We start from the raw sequence: 25,496 nt of genomic DNA, 5'->3' as shown, positions 1-25,496 counted from the left end.
CCATCATCTAACATTCGGATTTGGCAGAGGGAATCTGAGCCTTTTGTATAGGATTCTGGTTATTTTTGGTTGTGCCAGATATTCCGTTTTTACTTTTCTATATCTTAATAGCTGTAAAGATGGATAGGCAAACCTTTTTCCTTAGAAGAAAATAAAAACAAAGAAACAAAAAGATGGGTAAGGCTTTCATGTTTGGTCTTCGAGGACATGAAAAGATTCTAAAAACATGCACGCTGTCTTGAAGGAAAAGTTGAAGCCTGGAATATTTCCACTACTACAGCACTACTACCTAAATGACATTAACATATTGCATGGGGTGTTTGTTATGAGGGTTTTCTCTGGAATTTTGGCCCAGCAGTGCACGTTCAGAATATACCTATACCCACCTCTGTAGGCTGTAGCTACAAGTTTCTGTTGTGATTCCAAGCTGTATGGTACAACTTGCCCCATGTGCATATTATACTCTACTAGGCTGAATATCATATAATTAATGCAAGAAAAATGCTGTCTTGTTTTATTATCACATTATGGGATATTTCAATATTTTACTTGTTGTAAATAAATGAGCCTTAATATAAAATAATTTTGCATCGATTCAAGACGATTTTTAAGGGGACTTAACAAAAGTAAATTCTACTTAGAACACAAATCCAACAGCTTGAATGGAACAAGTGAAGAAAAGTTAGGAGACATCATCATGGGTAGAAATGTAGAATCCATTTTAATTTCCAATCAGTGTCGTCCGGGCAGCAACTACATAATGAGAGTAGACAATAAGTAGTGTTTGTTTCATGGATTTGGCACTTGTCAATGTGTATGTGATTCTTTTTTCTCATGTTTCGTAAAATGCAAACATAGGAAGGAATATGTAGATTTCTCATTCCTATCCAAAAAAACAACAAAGCCAAAGTTTTGCATTTCCAAAGGAGAATGTGGTTTCTCAGTCTCATTCCCTTATTTTAATCATATAATAAATCATAATATGATCTGTTAATGATAAATGACATACTACTAAATTTAATTATTCAAAAGAGCAACCGCTTGTATTATTACGTTTCAGATTAAAAAGTAATGCCAAGCGCTCGATTATTCAACAATTGCACTTGCATTTGCAATTAATTAGATATGCATTTAGAACATTGCAGCTACGCAATATATCACATCAATAAAAAATACTAACTTTAAATTTTCAATAGATAAATCTCTTAAAATATACTATAAATCAACTCTACAAATATTCAAATTCAAGTAGAAAATCAAGAAAAAAAATTGATCGGCAATTGTAGATGCAAGTGCAGTTGTTGAGTGCTCAACGTAGTTACCAATCACCCAACAGCTGCAAATTCGCTAAAGCATATGCGTCAGGTGCGCAAAGAATGTCCTTCTTGTTAGAATAACAATTCAAACTTACTTTTAAGTAATTTCAAGAATTCTTATGCTCTTGACTTCTTGAGTAATAGGTCTTACAATAATGCTAGTTGTCCCACATTTTTTTTCCCACATTTGTATCCCACTTGATGTGTCATTATCTTACTGGAAGGGTATTTCCTTTTTCTTTTTTAGATTTTAATTTTTAATTTTTAGTGTCCAATGTATGAATGCCATGTAAGATGGTATGAAATTGTGGTAAGTGTAGCATTACTGTATATCTTAATAAGAACTATATGTTACTATACCTTTATATTTGTACTTTTGAGTTTCTAGAAAGGCTAAAAGCCTAAAACGAATTGACTCGTAGCTTTATAATTTTGGGTATCTTTGTGGGCTTGTAAATGGTTAGTGGCAGACGATTAGGCTCGGCCTGTTAAGATTTGTCAATCTCCAAAAGGGCCTAGACTTATCCTCTTCACATGCCTCCTGTATTGATTGGCAGCTTCGAAACTTCCAACCTAACCCAAAGCTAAATCCTTTTCAGGCCTCCTATGTTCACAAAATTGCAAATTCTTTGTCCCACAAGTCTCTAACAACAATGGTTTGACAAAGCCAAGCCAGGAAAGCATGCATCACCTCAGTGGGTACTGTAATTAGACAGGTAATGTTCTTATGCTAGACAAGTTGGTTTATGATGTGAACTATCAATTTAAAGATCACATTCAAACAAGAATTTGCGTAATCATAGTGTAAATTGACACAAATTGACAATCTGATAATATAATATAATATGTCAATTGTTTTTTTGTTTTTTTATTTTATCATCACATAGCACGTCAAATTGTTTAACAAGAGAACATTTTCCTAATCAAACTATCAAACCGGTATAAATAGAGGCTCTGAATGATTTGTAAACTAACAGTAAAGTTCAGTCTTGAGTCTCATGATGCAATGGCATGTTGGCCTTGCTCTTGCTTGGTAGCTATAGGTAGCATCATAGGATGATCTATGACTTATTGTACTTGGCATGTAAATGTTTTGGGATTAATTTAGAGGTTGTAGGAGTACTAATCTGAGTACAATATTCTTCTTCTGGCTTTGAGTGGAATCCCCTAGCCCTCTTCTTGCCCATCAAATTACAAGAAAATTGAAAACATGGAAATTGGAAAAGATGCCTTGATTGACACTTTAACATAAAGTTATTGGCGTGAATGCTTAATTATGAGCCCCACCTTCCAACTTTTGATTTCATTCAGTGACTTTTATCTAAATTTTAGGAAGAGCCCATGTGCATGGCCTTCCCTAGCCATCATTTCAAAATCTGTACCTGAAGATAAAAAGAAGATAAGAAGTTGCATCTACCTGCAACCTGGTGAGCAGAAGAAATTAGCATAAACAAAGTTCTCCCACTTGCCCCCAAACCCCTCAAACCCATGCTACTTCACAGCATATTAACATAATCCAAATACTGAATCTTCTTCAAGCAGGCTGTTTTGCAGTCCTTTTGGCTTTGAAATCCAAGTGAATGGAAATGGAGGCTGCCTCAATACCATGTTCAGTTCCATAGCTATGGAAAGAACAGTTAGGATTATGTATTAGGCTTTTGTTAGACAACCAGTAGACCCCAATAACTTAATCGGTTAGGAAATAAGAAAGAAATATATAGGTATATAGGTGCAATCTCACCTTACACCTTACAAACCAACAAAGAAATGAGAAATAAGGATTGGAGGCTTGGAATTCAGGACCTTCTGCAATCAGGGGCCTATTAACATGTTGGACAATCACTAAACTGCAAAACCTTAAGCTATATTAGGGAATGGTCCAACTATTGTGAACCCATGACCTCCTGCAAACAAGGCTCTAAACCATGTTAGACAACCATTGTGCCTTGGAAGCTTAAGCTGTTAGGGAATGACCAACAATGTATATCAAGCTAAATAATTTTCTACTATATACTAGATTCCTACAACTGAAACTCTGCAACATCAATTGTTAGTTTTTCATATTTCAGACAAGCTAATGCATCACAAACACTAAGCATTTTACAACTAGAAAAGTTGTAACATCAAAACCAGAATATCTAGTTACACTTTTCAGCAGCAGATGGAGCACTTAATCAAGCCATTTTCATTACACTCCGGACATCTAATGTGCAATTCATCATTCTCATGATCACCATCCGCAAACACTTTTCGACTGCCGTTGCAATTGAAGCACACAACAAAACGCATGTTGGCACAGCCAGTGCATGAGGAATTAGACAGGTCTAGTGGGGTTCCTTCTAAGAGCTTCCTCAGCTTCCCATGCTCATGAAGCCCTATTACTTCATCAGCTCCTCCAATGTACCTTCCCTTGATGAAAAGCCTTGGAGGGATCACTCTACCACCAAATATCCTCCACAATTCTTCTCTGAATTCCATGTGCATCGAAACGTCCCTCTCGTGCACTGATACCTTCAAGCTTTTGAGCAGAAACCGGATTGACTTGCAGTCCTCAAATGTTTTTCTGATGCCTGTCAAGCTTGTTGAATATAGAATGACAGAATTGCCTCCTCCTGGTGGACAATTCTCTTCAAAATCTAATAAAGATGGATGTCCTTCATCCTCATCCTCTGCTTCATTTGCAATATGATGATCCATGTTGATCATGTTATCATTGGCAGGCACTGTCTCTTTGGTCATCATGGAGGGTGGTGTAACATTCTCCTTGTGGCCAACATTGAATTCCAATTCCATGCCTTCATCTCTGAGCTCTTTAACATGCTCTGGTACCCCAGTATTGTGAACTACTGTCTCTGCAGAGAGATTGTTGTTCTTCTGATCATCTTCATCTTTGTGAACCAGCAAAGACAGTGTTGGATGGTTCTGATTAGAGAACTTTTCTGTGGAATTTAGCTGGAAGACCAGGCCATGTCTCAAGGTACTAATTGTTGGGATGGACTTCAATTTGTTAAGAAATTTTCCCCCCATTCCTCTCATCTCTTTCTTTGTTTAGTTCATAGAATGGGCATGTGATCACATGCAGATAAAGGAATGGTGTTTTGGAGTGAAAATGACTAGTCAGGGGATTGAAGGTCCATAGGCTGATGACATTTTATCTATTGGTTTCCAGTGGCTGGAAGGTGAAAAATGAAAATGGCCAAGTGTTGGATGTTTAGAAACTAGGTGGGGGCTGGGCTGTCTATGAGGTTGGGCATACCTCTATCCACTAGAGCTAAATTGACCCATAACCAAATACCAATCATGATTTAAGTGGTATGACTGTAAATTCCACCACCAATTGAAAGAGTAAATGACTGAAATGCCCCTTCGTGAACACTGAAGAGGGGGGGTGTCCATGCCCTTCTTAACTCAAACTAGCACAATTTAATAAGTGTTTGACTCTTACAGGTGTTACAGTAAAAGAGCTAATTCCGGGGAGACAAGGTGTGCCAATTGACCATAATTCAATTGCAAGTGAGCAAAAGCAGCTTTCTTTTTCCTCCTTTAATCAGTTGGAACCCTCGAGAGTCGAGATAACAACTAAAGTGATTGAAACCTTTTGTACCAGCAAACACATCCAACCATTATGCCCATAATGGTTCGATAAGGAATCTAAAGTTTGTGCACTCGGCTCAAAACCCTCCATAAATTGTGTTATATCCTTAACTTGAGAGGGTATTTTGCTTGCAATCTCATCCGCTAAGTATGTGCTAGTTGTGGGTATATGAACTCTTGGACACCATTTACATGCAAGTTGGTTTTGTGAGGACTAGTCCTATCTAAGTTCATACCATTTGGTATCAGACACTATGTCGGAGTATGGGACCAAACACACCATGTCGAGCATGAGACCAAACGCACCATGTCAAGTATGAGACCAAACACACCATATCGAGTATGCACAATTACATTCTGGAGCTACACTTGAGTCTATGCTCGGAGAGCGACTGCACGTGCCTTGCACCTGCTTGCTATAAGATTAGCAAATTTTTTTTTTTGTCCATATTCATTGATTCAGCCACAAGCATAATGGTGAGCCGTAAGTATTTTACTATAGTGCAATCATTTCTGAAACAAAAGGATTATCCAAAAAAATAAAAAACCAAAATGACTGGTTGTTGCTTATCATCTGCAATCACACTTCATCACATGTAATATAACACCGTCTCATATTTTAATTCCAGTTCCATTAACTTTTAAAAGTCTCAACAACAAGTAGATGGAGTGATAATAATTTACACATCACAAAATACCAGCAAAGTTGAAGTATAAGCATGGAACAATGAGAATTATTCTTACATGCTATATAATATATATTTTTTTTATAAGACTTACATGCTATATAATATAGTTTGGATAGGTGTACCAAATGACCAACATTTGATGCACTTAACTATCAGCCACAGAATCGGATGATGCAAACCCAATGTCAAAATCGAAGGCAATGCATGTCAGCTCATGTTTGTTTCCGTCATACAGCTTCATTTGAAGAGAGTATGAACCCTGCATGTGCCAAACTTAGTCAGAACTCAGACAGCAGATGAATACACACATCACAAAATTGTATCGCTGATCAACATGACATCGGGTAGTTTGGTCTATGTTAGGTTCATTCAAATTGCTAATAAGATGGAGGAGGCAATGACAGTGGTAATGATGAAGGGAGCAGGGTGATTCCAAAAGCAGTTTGAGAATCAAAGGGGAAAGAAATCAAACATAAAGCAGCACCAATTTAATTTATGTATCAGAGTGAGGTATAATCCATATATATTTTTTAAAGCACTCAAAAAATTTATCAGGAGCTATTTTCCACTGGTTTTCTGCAATTAATATTGTCAATCCAGCTAAAGAATGTATTGGCTCTAAAGAACATGGATGATCCTGGTCATTTTGCATCATGGAATGTCTACTATATGGAGTTTGAGACTCAAATAGACTCAATCTCTATTTTCATAGGCTTCTATTAACAGATCCAAATTAAGTGATGATAAGTAAGCAAAAACTGAAATAAAGATGCCGAAAGACAGAATGAAATGAGTAAACAGCAGCACATTGCAAAGCAGTTGGATTTCAGAAATTAGGCACTTCTTAGAAAACTTTTAGAGTTTTCTTTCAGGATCTTCTTATCTGTTATGCAAAGGCATCTATAATGCAAAAATTCAGGAGTAGATGAACAAAAAACCTCATTATGTAGATGATTATTGCATGCTACTTTGTACAAGCTTACTACAAGCTATGAGTTCACCTACAGTTCATAGAATTAGTGCAAGGAAGTTTTGTTTGTTGAAGAATATATACCAATAAGTTTTTTAGCTTGGTTACAAATGATTATAGGCTCCTTTCTAAAGCTAAAATCAAGGTGCAATGTTGGACATGCAAAGGCTTTGAAAATTTTTCAGCACAATGTCCAGATCAATTGGTGACCTTTCTATAATAAAGAAGCTCTTATTGCGTATGCTATCCCCTAAGCAGAGAGAAAAAGGAATTATTACGCAAGAAGTAGAACAAGAAAGTGGTGGGGACAGAAATTTTGATCATTGCAGTGATGAGCGGCAACCTTGTTTGGTTTTGCGTACTCTTCTCAGTTCTCACTACACAAAAGAAGCATGACAAGGAAGATTGGCAAAGGAGCAACATTTTTCAAATGCGTGTCCGATATAATGATCAACTGTGCAGTCTACACCATAGTTATTGAAAGGGATAGCTGCATCAATGTTATTTTCGTGGATGCTTTTTGCAAGCTTGGATTGCTTATTGAGCCACACATCAAATTTGTAAAATAAAATGAGATGGGTAAAGAACACAATCTCAAAGTCCATTCCTCATTGGAAGCTAAAGACTAAGACCATTGGCCCCAGTCTATCAATGAGGCCTTTTTTGTCTAAAGAAGAATGTCGGTTGTAATCAAAAGAGTCCACCCATTTTTAAGATTTAGTCAAAGAGTCAATCTAAGAATTAATGTTAAGGGCTATAAAGAGTGAATGTATTTGGGTCTTAGAAAGAATCAACATCTTTTAAGTTTTATAAGAGTCTTCTACTCTTTAATTCTCCGATTTCATACAACTCTTATTTGGAGTTCTTTCAAAAGCCTATAGATAAGGCTCACTTTTGAAGTCAAAGGTAGATTAGAAGGAAAGGAATTTGTGTCTTTGTTGAATGCTTGGAGACCTGTATCCTCTCTCAATCTACTTTTACATGTCTCTATTTATTTCCTCCTATCTTTCAATCTACTCTGAAATTACAGAAACCATAAATAATCATCTTCTTCTTTTTGCTAAAAGTTCTTTTGATTACTAAAATTTCTGCCATCTACAGTCGACCATCACCATAATACAGCACCGTCCTCATGTCCTACATTTATCTACAATGATGTGATTACTTACAATAAGGCGTTCAGCTGTCTTCATTCCCTTTCTAAGGTGACAACCTAACAGTTACTATAAATATTTCATTGTATTCATGAAGCTCACAGGAAACCAACAGTTAAACTCAGAGGCTTGTTCAAGTTTGATTGTCAGTAGTTACATATACAATGAAACTATAAATGTGTTAGGCAAGGACTTACAGGTGGAGTGAATCCAGGCAAATCTTGCGAGTGGGAAATCAAGAAATCACCAGTTGAAACAGGGCAAGATGTTTCGTCACAAAGGTCATGAGTCTCACTGTGGATGTGCCAACCAAAGTAAGAAACTTCAATCACCAATTTCCCTCCAGAGATGGAGTCACCTGTCAGCGCATATACAAAGGGCTCCCGTCAAAACCAAACTCCCAGCAAAGTCTTCAAACGACATAGGATTATCCAAGTCGTGTTTATCTCTTCAAATTATATGTAAATTAAACATTTATTAAAAGAGTCAAGCTTTAATAGAACCTGCAGTTGCAGAAATGTTGAAGCTGGCAGTCTTGCCTCTCGCTATAGGATAAGGAGATATGTCAACTCCCTTGACCTTGACAGCATAGTCAGCACTCTTATCTGAACATATTTCGGGTATCCAATTAAGTTTCATTGAACAAACAGCAATACAACAACAAGTGAAGAAACAAACCATTGTAAAATACGACACTGAAACACCTTTTATTGAATATATACACCCCAGAGAAAAATTTCTAATGAAAAACAAAACCCATACTTCTTTTTTGTTTTTTCTTGAGTTGGGAAATTAATTACTTAAAAATTGTAAAAATTGGTTTTGTCTAGAGAGTGGGGATGCAGATGCATATCCGATATTTCTTCCATGTTCTGTTTATGTCAAAACAAAAGAACCCAAATCGGATTTGACAACAACAATCAGTTGACTTTACTGTAAAAGTGGAAAACTTGTGATTTTCTGGGCAAGCAAACAGAGAATTGAAAGCTTAATCTGAAAGCATAGAATCATATAAGGCATACTGAAAACAAAAAAAGTAAAGTCTGGAAGAGAAGGATTCGAGTGACGAACCGCAGTAGTTGACGTCCTTGGCTTGGATGAGAGGTAAAGCCAGACAGAGCGAGAGCAGGAGGGTGGCGATGAACTTCAGCTGAGCCATCTTCACGGATTGCTTTGCTCGAATAAAATAACTATATTATATATATATTTATAAAAACTGTGAAACTTTAGGGTTTATAAAACTAAAAGACAGACAGACAGAGAGAGAAACTGAGAAAGAGAGGTATTTGTGAATTATGGAGGAAGGTAAGGTGGCTAAGAAGAAGAAGGAGTCTGAAGATGACCGACGACTTATAGTTATTATGTTGGTTGAAGACAGAGGAACGTTAGGTGGCGAAGAAGGAAGACTTATATATTTAGAGCCTTAGAGGCTCCTTTGCTGTCACGGACTCGTTTTTGTTTAAAAGGTTGGGTTATTTACAATCGACACCTTCAAGTTTCGATCGTTTTTCACTCGCTATTCTAATTTTCAAAACTCTACAATTTATACCTTAATGTTAGTTTTGTTTTTCAATTTCCACCCTCTATAAGTATGACCGTGTTTCACCTCTCTTTTGAAGCGTTACTTGCTTATATAAAAGCTATGGAACCCACACTTTCTTATGTAGCAAGTGCCGAGAAGTCCATTGTAAATTTTTGTTGGGGCATGTGTCATGTCAGATGGCACACATGACATGGTAGAATTGGGTGAGAAAGGGGTAATTGATTTTACGAAATTGACCTTAACATAAATTAGGGTGGACACCTTATTACATGCCGCATAAAGAAAATACATGGATCACATAGCTTCCACGTAAGAAAATAACATTTCATATGACGATCAAAATTAACATAGGAAAAAATTGAAAGACAAGCCTAATATTATTGTGTAAATTATAGGGTTTTCAAAATCATGTTGCAAAGTGAAAAACAACCCAAATCTAGAGGGTTCAAAGCGTAATAAACCCAAGAAATTTCATAGTTTCTGACGCAGCGTAACACGCAATTGAGATATATTAGGGAAAACCAGCGTTAATCCCTAAGAAAGAATATGGAATCCACCAGAGAAATGAGAGAAATCTCAAGGTTTTCTGATTGAAAAATAATAAAACTGAAAATTACAAACAGCCAAAAGGTTGTTTAAATACGTTCAGAACCCTAGACGTTCGAAATTCAAAACGGAAATAAAAATGGAAATAAAGTGCAATTTAGGAAACTTATTCAAAAACACTAAATTGCTTATTTGAAGCCCTAAACGAAGGAATTTGGCCAAAATAGGCCCTCGGTCATCGCCTGTCATAGGCCCTCGGTCGTTCCCTTCGAATCGGTATGTCATGGGCCCATTTCTGACACTGGGCCGGGCTGAAGCTTGTTTCTTTTCTTGGGCTTCTGGCGTTCGAGTTGTTGCATGAACCGTTATGCCATTTGTTCTACATCAGTTTCCCTTAATAATTAGGTAAAATAATGAGTATCTTCATAAAACAAGATTTTTACTATATGAACACAAATCTCCTTCTCACTTCACACCCATTTTTCATTACACACCCATTTCTCATTACACACCTTTTTATCTTTTCAAATTTTATAATTTCTCACAAAACACCCCTGACATTTTCAAACTACCCTTAGTGAAACCACGAAGAGCTAAGTTCAAAAAACGAAAAAAGTTCATAAAAAACTTAAAAACTAATAATCATACCTTATCTGAAGACGAATAAGGAACGAGGTGAGTCTCCCTTCATAAAAAAAAGTAAACTTTTGTACAATGTTGGTGTTGAGAGCAACAATATGTATTTAGGGTTTAATAATTGAAGGATGAAGGGGGTTATGGGCTGAGGAAGGTTGTGGCTGAAATGTTGGAGTTGGAAGATGAAATGGGTTACGGGGTGTTGGGTTTAGGTGTGTAGAGAAAAAGTTTTTTTTTTCATAATAAACTAATAGTGGTCCTTTAAAGTTTTTTACTATTGGGTTAAATAACTTAAACTTGTCATTTCACAATTTAAACGAGGGGTGTGTAGTGAGAAGAGGAAGGGTGTTCAAATAGGAGCCATCTAAAATAACACATTTTAATTCCACGTACTTTCACTGTTTTAACCTCAAGTTAAAAAACTTTATTGAAAATTAATCGGCTTTAGATTTGGGAAATAGATTTATTTAAGAGGATCAAGATGAGGTCAATATACAAGTCTAAGATGTGATCTAAAATCTAAAATCTTTATTTCAATTCACATCTTTATTCAATCTTGATTATAACACACTAGCTACTTTAACATAGTTTTAATAAATTATTCTCTTAACCATATGTTCATATTTTATAAGGTTTTGAATGTGTCATTTGTGGAGTGGATCGATTGGCACGTAGTATAATTCTTGATAGGGTTACTTACTTTAAGGCATAGAATCGCCATATAAAATTTAGATTTTAAATTGTAACTTTCAAATTTTAGATCGCTCAAAATTCAAGAGTTAAATTCTAAAAACTCTCATGTAACAGGGGTTGATGATGTCATTATCAACAGAGGGAGTGGATCCCAAAGCTCAATGTCTCATGTCCAAACAAGATATTCTTCAATAGGAAGTGGTGCAACTTGTATTGTGCAATCTCCAATGACAAGTGTTCTTATTTCAAATAAAATTTATAATTTTTTAAAGTAAATAGTACATATAGGGATATGGTAATGAAAGAGAAATTCTTAAGTTGGGTTGTCTGATTACGTGTATAGTACGACCATTTTATGCTACAGTCCTATGTATATTATTTATTTTAAAAATTATAAACTTTACTTGAAATAAATATACACATAAATATGTAATCGGATGTTGTAACATACACATGGTCAGATAGCTTTATTCAAGAAGTTATGGTCCCAAATCTCCTTCTTTTCGTTAGTGATGCCACACCATTAATAATTGTTGCATAAAAGTTTTTCTCCTAAAATTTATGCAACAAATAGGCACCGATTGATCCCCAAAAGAACAAATTGGCAGCATTTATATTGGCCGATCGATTGACGCCGCTGCCAATCAGTAGAGCACAATTGTACTTTGAAATATGCTAATATAAAAGGGTTAGTTTTTGTATAGATTTTTTTGTATAACCGAACATCGTTACGTGGTGTAACTAGTATATGTGTTATAATATAGTTAGATGTTATTAATATTGTATCATATTAATATAAACATACCGTCCAATAATATCCTTATACTTTGAATTTGTTAGACTAGGTGCGATGTATCAGTTACAATGAAAAAATTCTCTAGTTTTTGAAGAAAACTGCAAAAATGAGTGTAAAGTGGAAATTTTACTTGCGTCTATACTTCCAAGCTGCGCAGGCGGTCGAAAGCGATGCTACTCTTGTCACTTGTCAAGGACGGACTATCTGGGTCCACTGCCTATGCTCGGTTCTCAGCATAGCAAACCATGGCCTCAATAAGCTTGTTCAGGTAACCCCAATACCCCATAGAGACTAATGTGTTTTTTTCTACCTTGAATGCTATGGTATTAGTAGGCATGTTTCATTGTTTTCATGGTTGCGACTAGTTTAACTTTTTTGTGAATGCTGATGCAGTAGTGAAGCTTTTTCTGTCCAAATATTTTGTCACGAGCATCATTATGATCAGTTGTTTCATTTGAGATTTGATACATGCCATTGTCATGAATGTTGGTACACAGTAATTTGGTAAAAAATTATGGTTGAATCCTATAGTTATGAATGCTCATGCAGTATAGACATTCATGGCTTCATGCTTGGATTTCTTAGGTTGAATCACAATTTTAAGCTTAAGCCCTTTTTGTCCAATTAGCACCGTATCTTTTCCTTATTTTTTCAAAAGAAAAATTAAGAACCCCTAAATCTGGAATTTTGTAGGTGGTAGTGGAAGAAAACTTAATCTCTCTCATCACATGCTAGGTCATGATGTCATGTGATGATGAGAGAGACAGAGACAACGGGTATACACCCGTTACTTGAAAGTTTTACTAGTGGTAGTGGTGAAACTTGGGATCTAGTGCAATGTTTTCGAGTTGAGATTTGGAATTGTTAATGGTGGGCTCGGCATTCAATTCAAGTTTATCCTAGCCAGTAGATATGAATGTTACATTATATTAGAATGGGAAGCGATGTTTGTGGTTGACTAGGCAAAACAAGGCACCCACACAACAGTAATGCATGTAACGGAGAAAGACACAAAAATGCTATGCTGCTATCAATGTGCTAAATTGGAATCCGAAGTGCATGTGCTTAGAAAAGGAAAAAAAAAAAAAAAAAAGGAACAAAGAGATTTTTCATGTGCATAATAAATATAGATGCTAATTTGTTAAAATGATAGGAGACTAGGAGTACAAGTTTAGTCATGAATCCTCAAAAGCTAGCAGGTACTAAGAACCCATTGGCATGCATGTAACAGAGACATGTATTCTCTTTTTCTTTTTCTTTCTTCCGAACACATGTGCTTTGGGTTCTAATTTAGTGCATTGATATAGTCTTAGATGCCCTTTACCTGCTGGCTTTGAGTTTGAGGAAGTTGGAGATGCAGTCAAGCAACCATCAACGTTTTGGTTGCATGCATAAGAAATGGAGCTGCTAGTAGGACATGGAAACTAATGAAAGATATAGAGAGGCAGAGATGGTTTTGACATTCCGAAAATGATCAGCTAGAATAAATAATGAGGACAATGTATATATGATTTTACATTTGAGGCTCATTTATAGTTACTAGAAGAACCAGTAATGTTCTTGGTTGTTAAAGAACTAGAATTAAACCCCTCGTTATTTGATGAAAAGGGACGGAATCTATCTCACTGTGAAAATTGTTTGTCTTTAGTTTTATATGCTTCATGTAGGGAGTTTTGGTGGTAAGGGGAGGGAGCATAGGTGCTGAGTTGCAGTGATGCTCTTAGCTGTATTGTTGTTGGAACAATATTCTAAATGAGAAACAAAATAATTTTGTTGATATAATATAACAAGAACCATTCATAAATGTTTGGTGAATTGTTGTTGGAACATTGGAAAGTGGATGTGGCATTGTTGCAAGGAAAATAGGTGTTAACATGAATGAATAGGTTGCAGAATTTGCTAGAAATTATTTTGTGGTTTTTGTACGTTTCTGTGGGATGCGTTTCAGAATTATGGCCCAACTGTATATCTAGTTAAGCCCTTGTTCATGGAGGACTTTAAACGATTTTCTTATGAAATGTTAGAGGATCATTTAAGTAAAAGTTCTTTTATATTTCTTGTCAGAAAATGCCTCTTTTATTTGGGTTTATAATTGAAATAGTCTCATTCCTAGTTTGATAGGTACATCACATGTAGAGAAACACTTCTCATGACCTGTTTTCATCTTGTTTTATAGATCATTACTTCAGAAAAGCATTAAAGAAGCATGGAGGATCCAAAGGCATGTAATAATTAAGTAGGACTTCTGCTAGTTGAAGTGTACTCTAAAGATTGTATAATAGAGATGTAAAGGCATATAGGTAGCTTGCAATGTTTTGATAGAGGCAGAGAATTAGGGCAGAAGCTATGCATAGAAAGCTGGGGGAAATTTCTTGTGCTCAGGTTGGACAGAAAATTCATGTCTTCCAGTTTCCATCAACAAGAGAAGGAAAACGAAATTACAAAGAAATCTCAATGTGGGAAAATATTGATCATGTGTGGGCAATGGATATTGATGGGGTGCTTTATGAGGGTATTAATAGATTCGGAATTTGTTTGTCCACTTAAATAGGAATTGCAACCAGAGCATGCCTCTTACATATTTTCTCATCAGAAAGGTCTTTGTTGAGAGATCCCACGATGGGAATGTAAAGCCTTGCATAGTATTTATAAGAGGTCTCTCGTCCCATTGCCAATTGGTTTTTGGGTTGGATGCTTCGATTTCTTCGGTCTTTGCATCTTGGAGGATATCATGGAAGGTTCTGTTGTCAGAAGGAGTGTCACTTTCCCCTTCAATTTCAGCAATCTGGCTATTATAGGTCTTAACTCTTAACAAGGGTAACCTGTACCAGTAAATGACTTACCTAGTAGTAACTCATAAATGTCACTGTCCCCTTCAGTTATGAGATTCAGGCTAGTAACTTTAGGTACAGATCTGCTTAGATATTAGGCTCTTGATCCTTATCAGGCTTATTCTGCAAACATCAAATTCTCTGGGTGATTTTAGCATAAGTTGGCTTGTTGTTTTCGTTCATATGGAATTCATCCATCAACTGGGTTTTGTTTTTGTTTTCTATTTGTATGGATGCATCTAGATTCAGTTTCCCTTCTTTTTCTTGATTTGATGTTTATTTTTGTTGGGACCATCCTTGATTTGATTCATTTTCTCATACATTCCCAAACTGATAGTTAACACCTACTGGCATAACATTCTCAAACTACAAAATAAAGCAAAAGAATTGAACAAACTTTCACTATGAAAGAGCTCCATCAATTATTTGGGAACTCCAATGATATGCTGCTAATGATGTTTTCTGTGTACAAATGATGCACAAATAAAAAAAAAAAGACCCCAAAAGCAAATCCATGCTCCTTTTAGTACTCCATCCACCATGATCAGTCTCGCCTGCTTGCCAATGGAACCACCTCAGCCAGAGGAGTCGACAAAGGCGTTGGGATTGGAGATGTTCTGCAGACGGGACAAGTTGGGTGCAGCCTCAGCCATGGATCAACACACTTGAGGTGAAAGAGGTGTGCACAATCCGGAAGTAACCGGAGTATATCGGAGGCCTTGTAATCCGCTAGACATATGGAGCAGCAGGAGGCAGTGGAGTCTGTCTTTTGGAGCTTGGCCTCGGAATAGAGTAGCTTGGGGTAGCTTTTGATGGTCTTGTCATCTAGTCCTATGTCAACAACAAAGTTGTGCAGGTCAGGCTGCTCGCGGAGGGCGTTCCTTGGCGCTGGGGAAGGCTGCTGCTGCTGCGATGGGGTTGTCCGGGTGCAGAAGTAGGAAGCCAAGGTGATGGTTGTGATGAGCAGGAGGATTCCAACTGATACACCAATGCCATAACCAAAGCCACCAATGTTGTTGGAGCCAAGGAAACCACTAGTGTCACTTGTGCTGTTCATCATCTCCTTTAGAAATAACAACCAAAACAAGAGGGATTGAGATGGAAGATGCTGCATATGATGTTGGGTTTGGTTTGGTCAGCCATTGGCACAATGACAAAAGAATTGGTTATTTGGGGAATCCAAGTTTTAAGAAGTCAACGAGTCCATGAGGTGGAGTGAGAGAAAGAGAAGGTGTAGTTGGAGTTTTAATTAAAGGGAAGATGCATTTGGACTTGAGTAAAGAGACAGGGAGAGAGGTGAATGAGGAGGAGGCATTACATGTGAGTACATTATGGTTTTTTCTTTGCGTAAGATTATGGATATCATTTGTTTCTGCAAGTTTTTTAAGGTCAACGTTTGCTGATAATCCTTTTGGTTTTGGGTTTAGATTGTTTGTCTTTTATGAGTAACGTCTTGCTTTTTTTGCATCTCTGTATTGTTATATAATTATCTCTCTATCAACTCACAACCAATTCTCCATATCTATCTGTATATATTTGATAATTTCTCCTCTCTGGGCGTGCAACACACGTTCCATGCATTTTGCAAGGTTAGTTGGTGTTTACTGCTATTTTATAAAAAGAATGAGGTAAGCTAATATTATGTGCCCACAGAATATTGATACAGCTATAGCTCTTGTTCTATCCCTGCCAAGAGAATGAATTGGAAGTTAGCACATGTTGATTGGTAAGAGCCTTATTCAAAACAATATTTGGGGTCATGTGGTTGGTCCTTTGTCAATGGATGCAACTGTTTTTTTTTTCTTTTTTAATACATAGAAGGTAAAAAGAGAAGGGAGAGATTCAATATTTAATTTTGGGAAAATATTTGGGTCACCCCTCGGGGGTACCCCAAAGTCATCCCTTCTCCCAAAATAACAATTTGGGTAATGTCGGCGCATGATCAGAACCGTTCACTTTTTAGATTACTTATTATAGATCATCTCTGCAAAAAATCAAATCAATCGGAAATCGTTTGGTTAAATAACTATTATCAATTAAGTAGAAAAAATTGATAGTTTTCAATTAAAGAGTGATTTTTTGATCAAACCGTTGATTTTTTCTATTTAATCAACAACAGTTATATAATCAAACGATTTTCGATTAAGTTGATTTTTTGCAGAGATGATCTATAATAGGTGATTTAAAAAGTGAACGGTTTCGATCATGGGCCGGCATTACCGAAATTATTATTTTAGGGGGGAGGGGTGACCTTGGGGTACCCCCAAGGGGTGACCCAAGTAGTATCCTTAATTTTGGAGAACTTCCCTACAATAAGAACAATGAGGTGTCATCACTAACATGAGAGAATAAAGGGTTGGAAAATTGCGATGTGAGACCCTCCCACCTCTAGTCCTCTCACATTGGTGATCCCACATAACTATCCTTGTTACAAGAAATTTCTTCCTTTGATATTGAGTGTTGTAATTAACTCCAATGGATTCATTTGTTAATTTATATAATAAATGCATGCATACATATAATTTTTTAATGCGGTTAACCATAAGTGTAAATACTTAAAAATTGCATTACGTAGTGAACGTCAGTACAAAATTGCATTACGTATTGAACGCCAGTACTTGCAGTTAACTAAAGAAGGGATTATATATATTGGAAAAACCTGTTAATCAATACAAACATGTTAATTTTTGAAGTTAGTTATTTAGTAATTCACTAAAATCATCAAATCGATTAAAGTAGATTGAATTGGTTTGTTTAGACTAATTAAATTGTTCATTTTGTAAAATAAACGTGTAACATTCAAATATATTTAACAGTGAGAAATTATACTTTAGTAATAGAAAAGCAAAAACGTATTAAAATTTGAAAATTTGAATGTAAATACAATTGCCCTTGTCCAATGGAAACTTACCATGTAATCCTTTATCCTTAATCTTCTTTTATTAATTGGAAAAGTAATGATGTTTAAGGCCTTTTGGGCCGTAGTAAACTTTCTTTTACGTTGCTGGCCCAATTTCCTTCCCTCCAAATTCCCAGATCCACGATCATCGCACCAAGTCAACGTTCGATCACGCTGAATTTCATCTCCGTGCGTAGCACCAGATCACACCTCCAACTCCGCGTCCTTCCAAGCTTAACAACCAAGTCATCTTCTCTGTCTTTCCAAACTCCAACCATGGCGGTCTTCGGCACATGGACGACGACCTTCCTCACGATAACGACGATGATGACGGTGTCGTTAATCGAAGGCGGCGACAACAACCGCGTGTACTCGCCGTGCGCGGACACGACGGTGCAGAGGTGGGACGGGTTCACCTTGGGAATCGCCTTCGCGTCAAACGAAACCTTCCTTCCAAACAAAGCAAACGCCACCGCGCAGTTGTCGCCGTGCGATAGCAGACTCTCTCTCTCCACCCTCCAATCCCAGATCGCCGTTTTCCGGCCCAAGGTCGACGAGATCTCTCTCCTCTCCGTCAACTCCTCCTTTAAACCGGTTCGTTCCTCTTTCGTTTTCAATTGTTATTTTCAAATTAGGGTTTCTTTTATGGGTTTTTATTGATTATTAAGCATTCTAACCCCAACAGAAACTATGGGATTGAGTAGCGAAATATGAAAAACTAGCTAAAATTTGAGTCCTTTATAGACATTTAGCCATTTTTCTAGAATTTTAGACAAATATATCCCTGGAGTAGTCAGTAGTGCTCGGGGCCTCGAGTAGTGAACGGGGCCTCGAGTTGTGCTCGGGCCCCTTCAGTAGTGCTCGGGGCCCTCAAGTTGTGTTCGAAGCCTCATCGATAAGTGTTTGATGCTTGTCGAGTAGTGCTCGAGCACTACACTAATGATGGGAGCTCGAGTACAACTCGAGAGTTATTTTCTAAAATTTTTAAAAAGTGGCTAAATGTCTTTAATAGAAATAAAAAAAGGGCAGTTTTCGAAATTTTCCGATAAGGTGTGAACAATTATTGGAAATTCGGTTATTTTGGTGTTGCATTACCAGGATTCTTATGGGTATATGGTTGCATTTGCTGGGCGTAAATATGCTGCAAGGTCCATTCCTGCTTTTGTTGGGAATAGTTCCTATACTGTCACTAGCTTTACCCTGGTAAGTAAATTCATTGCAATTGGTATTTTTTTCCTCTCATTGTGGTTCTTGGTTTGGTGAAAAAAAAAATAAAAAAAAATTCCTTGGAATTTTGTTTATGCAGGTGCTTGAGTTCAACAAGGGCAGGCTGCAAAACCTGTATTGGAAAAGGGATGGGTGCTCCAAGTGTTCAGGGAACTCCAACTTTGTTTGCCTCAAAAGTCAGGACTGTGCAATCAAGACCAGCAGCTGCAAAAACCATGGAGGCTCTGTGGATTGCAGCCTTGGGATCCAATTGGCATTTTCTGGCACAGACAAACACCTTTCAGTGCTCAACTCATGGTATGAGGTGGCCAACCTTGGTCAGTACTCACTCTATGGTCTCTATTCAAATTTGAAGGACTCTCTCACTAGTCAGTTTAACAATATTTTCTAATGTACACTGTTTCTGCCAGAATCTTGTAATTTTCTCACTACCCACTAGGCACTAGGTTTCATAATCTATTTGTTTGTGTGTTTCCTGCACATATTGTTGTAAATTAATCACCTTTGAGGATCATATTGTGATTATAGGAAAGAGATATCAATTTCATCAGATTTGTGTTCTAATTTTGTTTGTGACACTCAAATTAGTAGTTGGTTGATTCAGACTCTATTTCTGCATTGCATAGTTTGCATTGATTTTTACTTATTATTTAGGAGTTGAAGGGATTTTGAGAAATCCTTGGTACCTTAAACAATTCAAATGCCGAGTGTTCATTGTTCAGAGTTGCAGTAATTATGAGTGTTGGTTCTGCAGAAATTTTAGTAAGAATTGTTAATTCTCCAGAATTTGTGATAGTTTGGTTGGTTTGACAAAATTGGTGAGAATCACAATTGCCATGGTTATCTCACCTCTCATGCAGTATGGAAACTTCCCTTCCCACAACTTAAATTTCCAACAAAAATACAATATATAAAAATCCCACATTTTACATATGAAATGTCAATTTTCTTAGGACATTAGAAAGGATCGAAACCAGTCTTAGTCCTAATTCATTTTTCCACAGTCACACTTCACCACTTACCACTTGAACTAAACTTAAGGGCTTATAAGAATCTTTAATGTGACGGCTAGAATCAAATTCTAATAAAATGTTTATTTCAAGGGAAATATCAACTTTACACCACCACAGAAATGCCATCTTAGATCAGAGTGTAGTCAATTGGGCCTCTCCAAATTGAAGTAGTACAAATCAAAGTACTAGATATTCATTTTGCTTCCCTCTCTTCTTTGTCATTATATGTTTGCATGAATTAATATTATATCAAACTGACTACACATAAGTGAGTAAGAACATATATGTAATAAAGTATTATTATTTATTATTATTATCATAATCGTTGTCTTGTTTAATTGAAGAACCATTTGAGACTTTTCAAAACTTCCAGTTGATTGCATAAATTAAATTCTCAACAATGTCTTCCTATAAAAGTAGCATATGTATAAAAGTATGTAAGCTTACACAATCAAAATAAACTATAAAATTGCATAAAAGTATAAGAAAAGATAACAATAATTCATTATAGAGAGAAATTAATTGAAACATAAATCAAACAAGATCAGGCAAAGGGATTGAAAGTCAAATAACTAAAAGAAAACCAAATCAAACACGATAGAAGTACATGAAAATTCAAGGAGAGAAGGAGCTTTGGAAAGTTTTGCTAACATCATAGGGAAGCCCGACATCACTTCCACCATTGTTGCCTCCAAACAATCCAAGAGGTAGCTGCAAATCACTTCCTGGATGGCCTCTGATGTGGCAGATGCCCCATTCCATCATTATATCTAACAGGACCAACGCTATTGCCTCCAACATTCCATCCAGTATTGCCACCAGGAATGCATCCATGCTGCCCCATCATAGTTCCAGTAGTAATGCCTCCATAATTTAGAGGCAGCCCTATATTATTTTCGTCACCCCTTACTCCCAAATTTCTATATGGCCACTCCATACCATTTTCATATTGGCTGCCATGCCCATAGGGCAGCCCAAAACAACTTCCAGCAAAGTTCTCAATTGGCATTCTCATGTAATTGGCAGCATTAAAAGTACTGCCAAAATATGTATGTGGAGGTTGTTTCTCCATATCAGTCCTAACACTACTGCTAGGACCAATATTGTTGTTTTGAACAATTGGATTGTGAAACCCCAAATCATGACTTCCACCATAGGGGTTCCCACCAGGCAGCTCCATCTCATTGACACCAAAAGAACTTCCAAAATAGGTATATGATGGCAGCTCCCCCATATCACTCCTATCATTATTGTTGGTACCACCAACAGTGTTCCCATTTTTCATGTACAAATAATCCATTTGTACAGGGTTATTCCAACCATCTGAAAGTGTGTTTCCTCCTATTTGGTTCATATTTTGATCTGCATCTCCACCCTCATGAGGAGGAGGCAAAGCACCATCCTCAAAATATTCTATCTTTCTCTTGGTCTCGCTCATCCTTTCTTTCAAAAAGAAAACCAAACTAGTTAGTTCACTAGTTTCAAAGGCAAAAAACGGTTTACCTTTTTCAATTTGGTGCATCTTTTCTCTCATCTCCATTTCATGGTTCTTTTTCTGGTGCTTCCAGATTTTCTCTTTCAATTTAGCTGTCCTCTCCTTCAGGTAAATCTCTTGGTTCATCATTTTCTTCTGCCGACCAGCTTCCGGTATGTCTTGGAACCTCCTGAGAATTTCTTCCACTGCTGGGCGGTCTGGCCACATCGCTGGCTCGTTGTTATTTGGCGCATACACAATAACAAAACCATTCACATTACATAAAATGGTGAATTCTGACATTAGTTTCAACAAGCTTTCCCTCCTCTTTTTGAAGGTACTTTTCCTAGCTTTATTATTCTCTACCCATGCAAGTTTGACCTTTCTCCTAGCCATGGTTGATGCTATTCTCTAGGTGCTATAGCTCTCTCTATATATTCACTACTTCTCTACACTTAGAACTCTAATGTTGCTCTACGTACACCCCAACCCGGCCAAGGTATATATACTTGTAAAGGATGATAGATGAGACTCCAACAATCTTGTTTTAAAGGCAGATTTGGAAAAACACATAAATCAAAGGTGCACAGTGCACTGCCAATTTGGTCATTAAAATTGAAGTTAAAAATTCTATTTTCTTTAAAGATTTTAAGGTTGTGGTGTTTAGTAACAAAAATGAATTTTTATAGAAATTAACATCAGCATAAGTAGTACGTACAAGTCGATCGCGCTAAATGTCTATTTTTTATCTTGTCAAATAGAATAAGTACGACGACGGTCAGAACTTACACTATCGAATAATGAATATAATACTTTTAACATGGCAATAAGGCATACTATAGATGGCCATATACTTGGATTAAGTGAAACTGTAGAAAATATTAATTAGCCACAAAAAGAAAAAATGTAGTCTCACAAAAAAAAAAAAAAAAACATATAACTATAGATAGAAACTGATTAAGATATTTTAAATTTTCCAAATCCTCTTAGGTGGACTAGTTATTTACCTTTTGATTTATTACCATTTTAATTATCGCACCCAGATTTCCAATTAAATGTCATACTCATATTCATGCCATGTATAGCATGATAATAAACCACCTAATTAATTGTTGTTTTCCTATTATGACATGTGCTTAGCCAAATATGAGTTGTTAATTTAGGTGGGCTAGCTATTACCTTTTGATTTATTACCATTTTAGTTATCTCACTCAGATTCTCAAATGTCATACTCAAATTCATGTCATGTATAGCATAGTAATAAACAAAAAATATTATGTATAACCGATATATAATTACGTGGTGTTATTAATCCACATGTTATCATATGAGTGGCCGCATATGAGTTTATACTTGTGGGGTCTTGTAAAGTATAATATTAATAACATCTACACATATTCTAATACGTGAATTGGTTATATCACGTGACAATATATCAGTTATACAAAATAGCTTCTCGTAATAAATTAACCACGTAATTGTTTTCCTATAATGACTTGTTCTTAGTCAATAGGAGTTGTTAATTTACATATAGAGTGCTTATATTCCCACCCCCTTCTCTTATTTTCTCACCCACTTTATTTTTACACCTTTTTAAATTTGAAAAAAAATATATAAAAACACTCTTCACACCCCTCATTATTCCTATAATACCCCTTGATATACCAACTCAAACACCCACTTAATAAACACTCTTCCCACCCGGCCCCTTAAACTATTATCCAACTCTTTCAATTGAATTTAAAGATTGCTTGGGATCTTTCATGGTTATATCCAAGGTAGTAGCTCTCCCGTGATAAGGAAGTGATTTTGGGGGTTGAATATCCAAGGTAGTTCGTTGTTCTCCCCGAACATATAAAGCAGCACTATCGTTGCATTTTTTACACAAGAGGTTGAAAACTCTTGCATGAATTCATTTATTTACTTTGTTTATGTGGTTTTTATTAGGAGTGGGCGTCGGGCGGGGTGGGTCGAGTGGGAGTCCAAACCATCTCCGACTAAACGGCTCGGGTCTTAGTCGGAGACAGTCGGAATACGGGTTGGCCGAGAAGGAGAAGAAGAAGGTGAAGAATGAGGAGATTAAAGCGAGAAGATGCCATGGAGAGAGAGGAGAGAAGATGCCGAGAAGGAAAAGGTGGCTTGCCTGAGAAGATGGCGGAGGTGGTTCTTGTGTTGCAATGGTGGACGGTGACGGAAATGAAGGTGGTTGGTGGTGGAAATGGAGGTGGACGGTGACGAAAGTAAAGGTGGTTGTAGAAGTAAAAGTATTGTCTTGGGGTTTGGTTGCAACTCATCTCTCATTCTCTAAACCATAAACCCTAAGCTTTAAAATTTTATATATTCTATATACTCTATATAGTCTAGTTACATAAACTAGTTTGCTCAACCAAACCTAATTGCTCAAACCCCAAAACATATGTTTTATATAAATTATAAAACATTAAAAAAATTTAAAACATATGTAAATGTTACAAAACCGCAGTGGAGAACCGCACCGTACCGCACCTTGAATGGTTTGGTTTGGTTTGGTTTTTTTACTCCTTTCCCGGTTTTAAACACCGAACTGCACCGCGTATGAATGTTCGGCGCGGCGCTCGGTTCCGGGGGAGAAAAGGACCGAACCGCACCGCGCCCACCCCTACTCTAGAGTTTCTCAAGTCATTATTTAGGGCATCTCAAGTCGTTGATTGAGAATTTCAATTCGTAGCTCTTGCGGGAATTGAAAGAAATTTGGAAAGAATCCAAGATATGTTGAGACTTTTTGGCCAAGTGAGCGAGAAAGGCTTTGGCCCAAAATCATTTTCAACTCAGCAAGGTTTGGATATTTGTTCAGCAAAGACATATATGTTATATAATTCAGCTCATTGGCAATTATTCATTTACGAATGAGTAATTTCAGCCATACATGTGGCCAAATCCTAGTATGCCTCGGAAATCTTAAGGTCTAATATTTAAATAGTCCACTATAAATAGAAATTCACAGGCATTCTCTCTCCAACAATCAAACAAATCAGACAACTCTTGCAATCAAGATTTCTCAAAGCCTCTCAAGAAAACAATTTTTCCTGGTCTTTTAGTATTCTTTTTTTCAAAGTTTTTATATTTATTTTCTTCCAATCTTCTTTGCTGCTCTACTAAGATTGAACTTTTTCTTCATATTGATTACTTATTGTTTTTTTTATTTTCTTAGTTTTCAATATGCTATTGTTGCTGTATTTTTTTGTTGTTCTTATTATTAAAGTATTTTACTTTCACATATAAGGAAAGAACCTAGACATGTGAGTTGTTCGTTTGCTTGTCGCACAATTGATTGTTGGAAGTTAGATTTGTTTTTGGCGCGTTAATATTTTATTATTTCTTTTCATCAATCATTTTTCTACTCTGGCTATTTTAAGCTCAATAAATGAAACGCTTGCAATCACACCAAAAATACAAAAACCTGGCCTTGATTCATAGCCTTTCAACTTTTGGCCATGACATTTTTATAGGGAATAATCTCATTCATGGATAGTCTTTGTAAAAAAATTAGTCAAATCAAAAATCACTTAAACATTTAACTATCAACATGATAATTTCAATGTTTTTCAAAAATGCTATATATTCTATTTATTTTATCGCAGTTACATGATCACTAAATGGTTTCGAATAGGTTGATTTTTGTAAAAATAATCATTTAACGGGGACATAAAAAACATAATGTTAGAATCGTAGAATCACGTTGTGGTGTGGACCCAACAATGGTTAGTGCCTTATTAGTTTAGTTGTACAACCTATTAGATATAAGCCCTAAGGCCAATCATTGGGTTGCACACATATGATGTACCATGTACATGTTTTTATCAATTAAGAGAAACTTGTCCTTTATGTCATATTCTCCATATGCATAGTATATCTATATATATAATATGTACATACATAAAAGAGGTATATGGTTTTAAGTTAAGACTATGAGACTTATATCTCTTAGTACTTAAATTCTAAAATATTCATGGTCGTAGGATTGATATCTAAACAATATCAATATGGTAAAACCAACATGATATATCCCTGTTTAAGGTCTAGATAATTAGTCTCAGATTATCGATGTAGAGACACTAGGAGAAGATCATGGATAT

At 36.4% G+C, this 25,496-nt stretch overlaps 3 protein-coding genes and 1 pseudogene across 3 annotated transcripts; 1 reads left to right on the top strand and 3 right to left on the bottom strand.

The window, feature by feature from the left end:
- Window positions 1-3,139: 3,139 nt before the first annotated feature.
- LOC147282193 (Glutaredoxin family protein) lies at window positions 3,140-4,670 on the bottom strand. The gene has a single exon (XM_086248743.1). The coding sequence runs from the start codon at window positions 4,350-4,352 to the stop codon at window positions 3,468-3,470; it is 885 nt and encodes a 294-aa protein (XP_086104869.1). The 5' UTR covers window positions 4,353-4,670; the 3' UTR covers window positions 3,140-3,467.
- An 855-nt stretch (window positions 4,671-5,525) lies between these two features.
- On the bottom strand, window positions 5,526-9,084 carry LOC147282192 (uncharacterized). The gene is made up of 4 exons (XM_086248857.1): window positions 8,795-9,084; window positions 8,227-8,328; window positions 7,921-8,081; window positions 5,526-5,858 (listed from the first exon to the last, which is right to left on the bottom strand). Exons 1-4 carry the CDS (start codon window positions 8,880-8,882, stop codon window positions 5,745-5,747), a joined length of 465 nt encoding a protein of 154 aa, XP_086104983.1. The 5' UTR covers window positions 8,883-9,084; the 3' UTR covers window positions 5,526-5,744.
- Window positions 9,085-15,312: 6,228 nt separating this feature from the next.
- On the bottom strand, window positions 15,313-15,966 carry LOC147282191 (putative RING-H2 finger protein ATL71 pseudogene; annotated as a pseudogene).
- A 1,835-nt stretch (window positions 15,967-17,801) lies between these two features.
- Window positions 17,802-19,458, top strand: LOC147282190 (uncharacterized). Its single transcript, XM_086247564.1, has 3 exons — window positions 17,802-18,261; window positions 18,766-18,870; window positions 18,974-19,458. Exons 1-3 carry the CDS (start codon window positions 17,944-17,946, stop codon window positions 19,283-19,285), a joined length of 735 nt encoding a protein of 244 aa, XP_086103690.1. The 5' UTR covers window positions 17,802-17,943; the 3' UTR covers window positions 19,286-19,458.
- The last annotated feature ends 6,038 nt before the right edge of the window (window positions 19,459-25,496 follow it).

The sequence above is a fragment of the Dryas octopetala genome, chromosome 6, assembly GCF_963921425.1.
Source record: "Dryas octopetala chromosome 6, drDryOcto1.1, whole genome shotgun sequence".
NCBI classification, from domain to species: Eukaryota; Viridiplantae; Streptophyta; class Magnoliopsida; order Rosales; family Rosaceae; genus Dryas; species Dryas octopetala.
The sequence above is the reverse complement of the archived record's forward strand: the minus strand, read 5'-3'. Positions and strand labels throughout refer to the sequence as shown.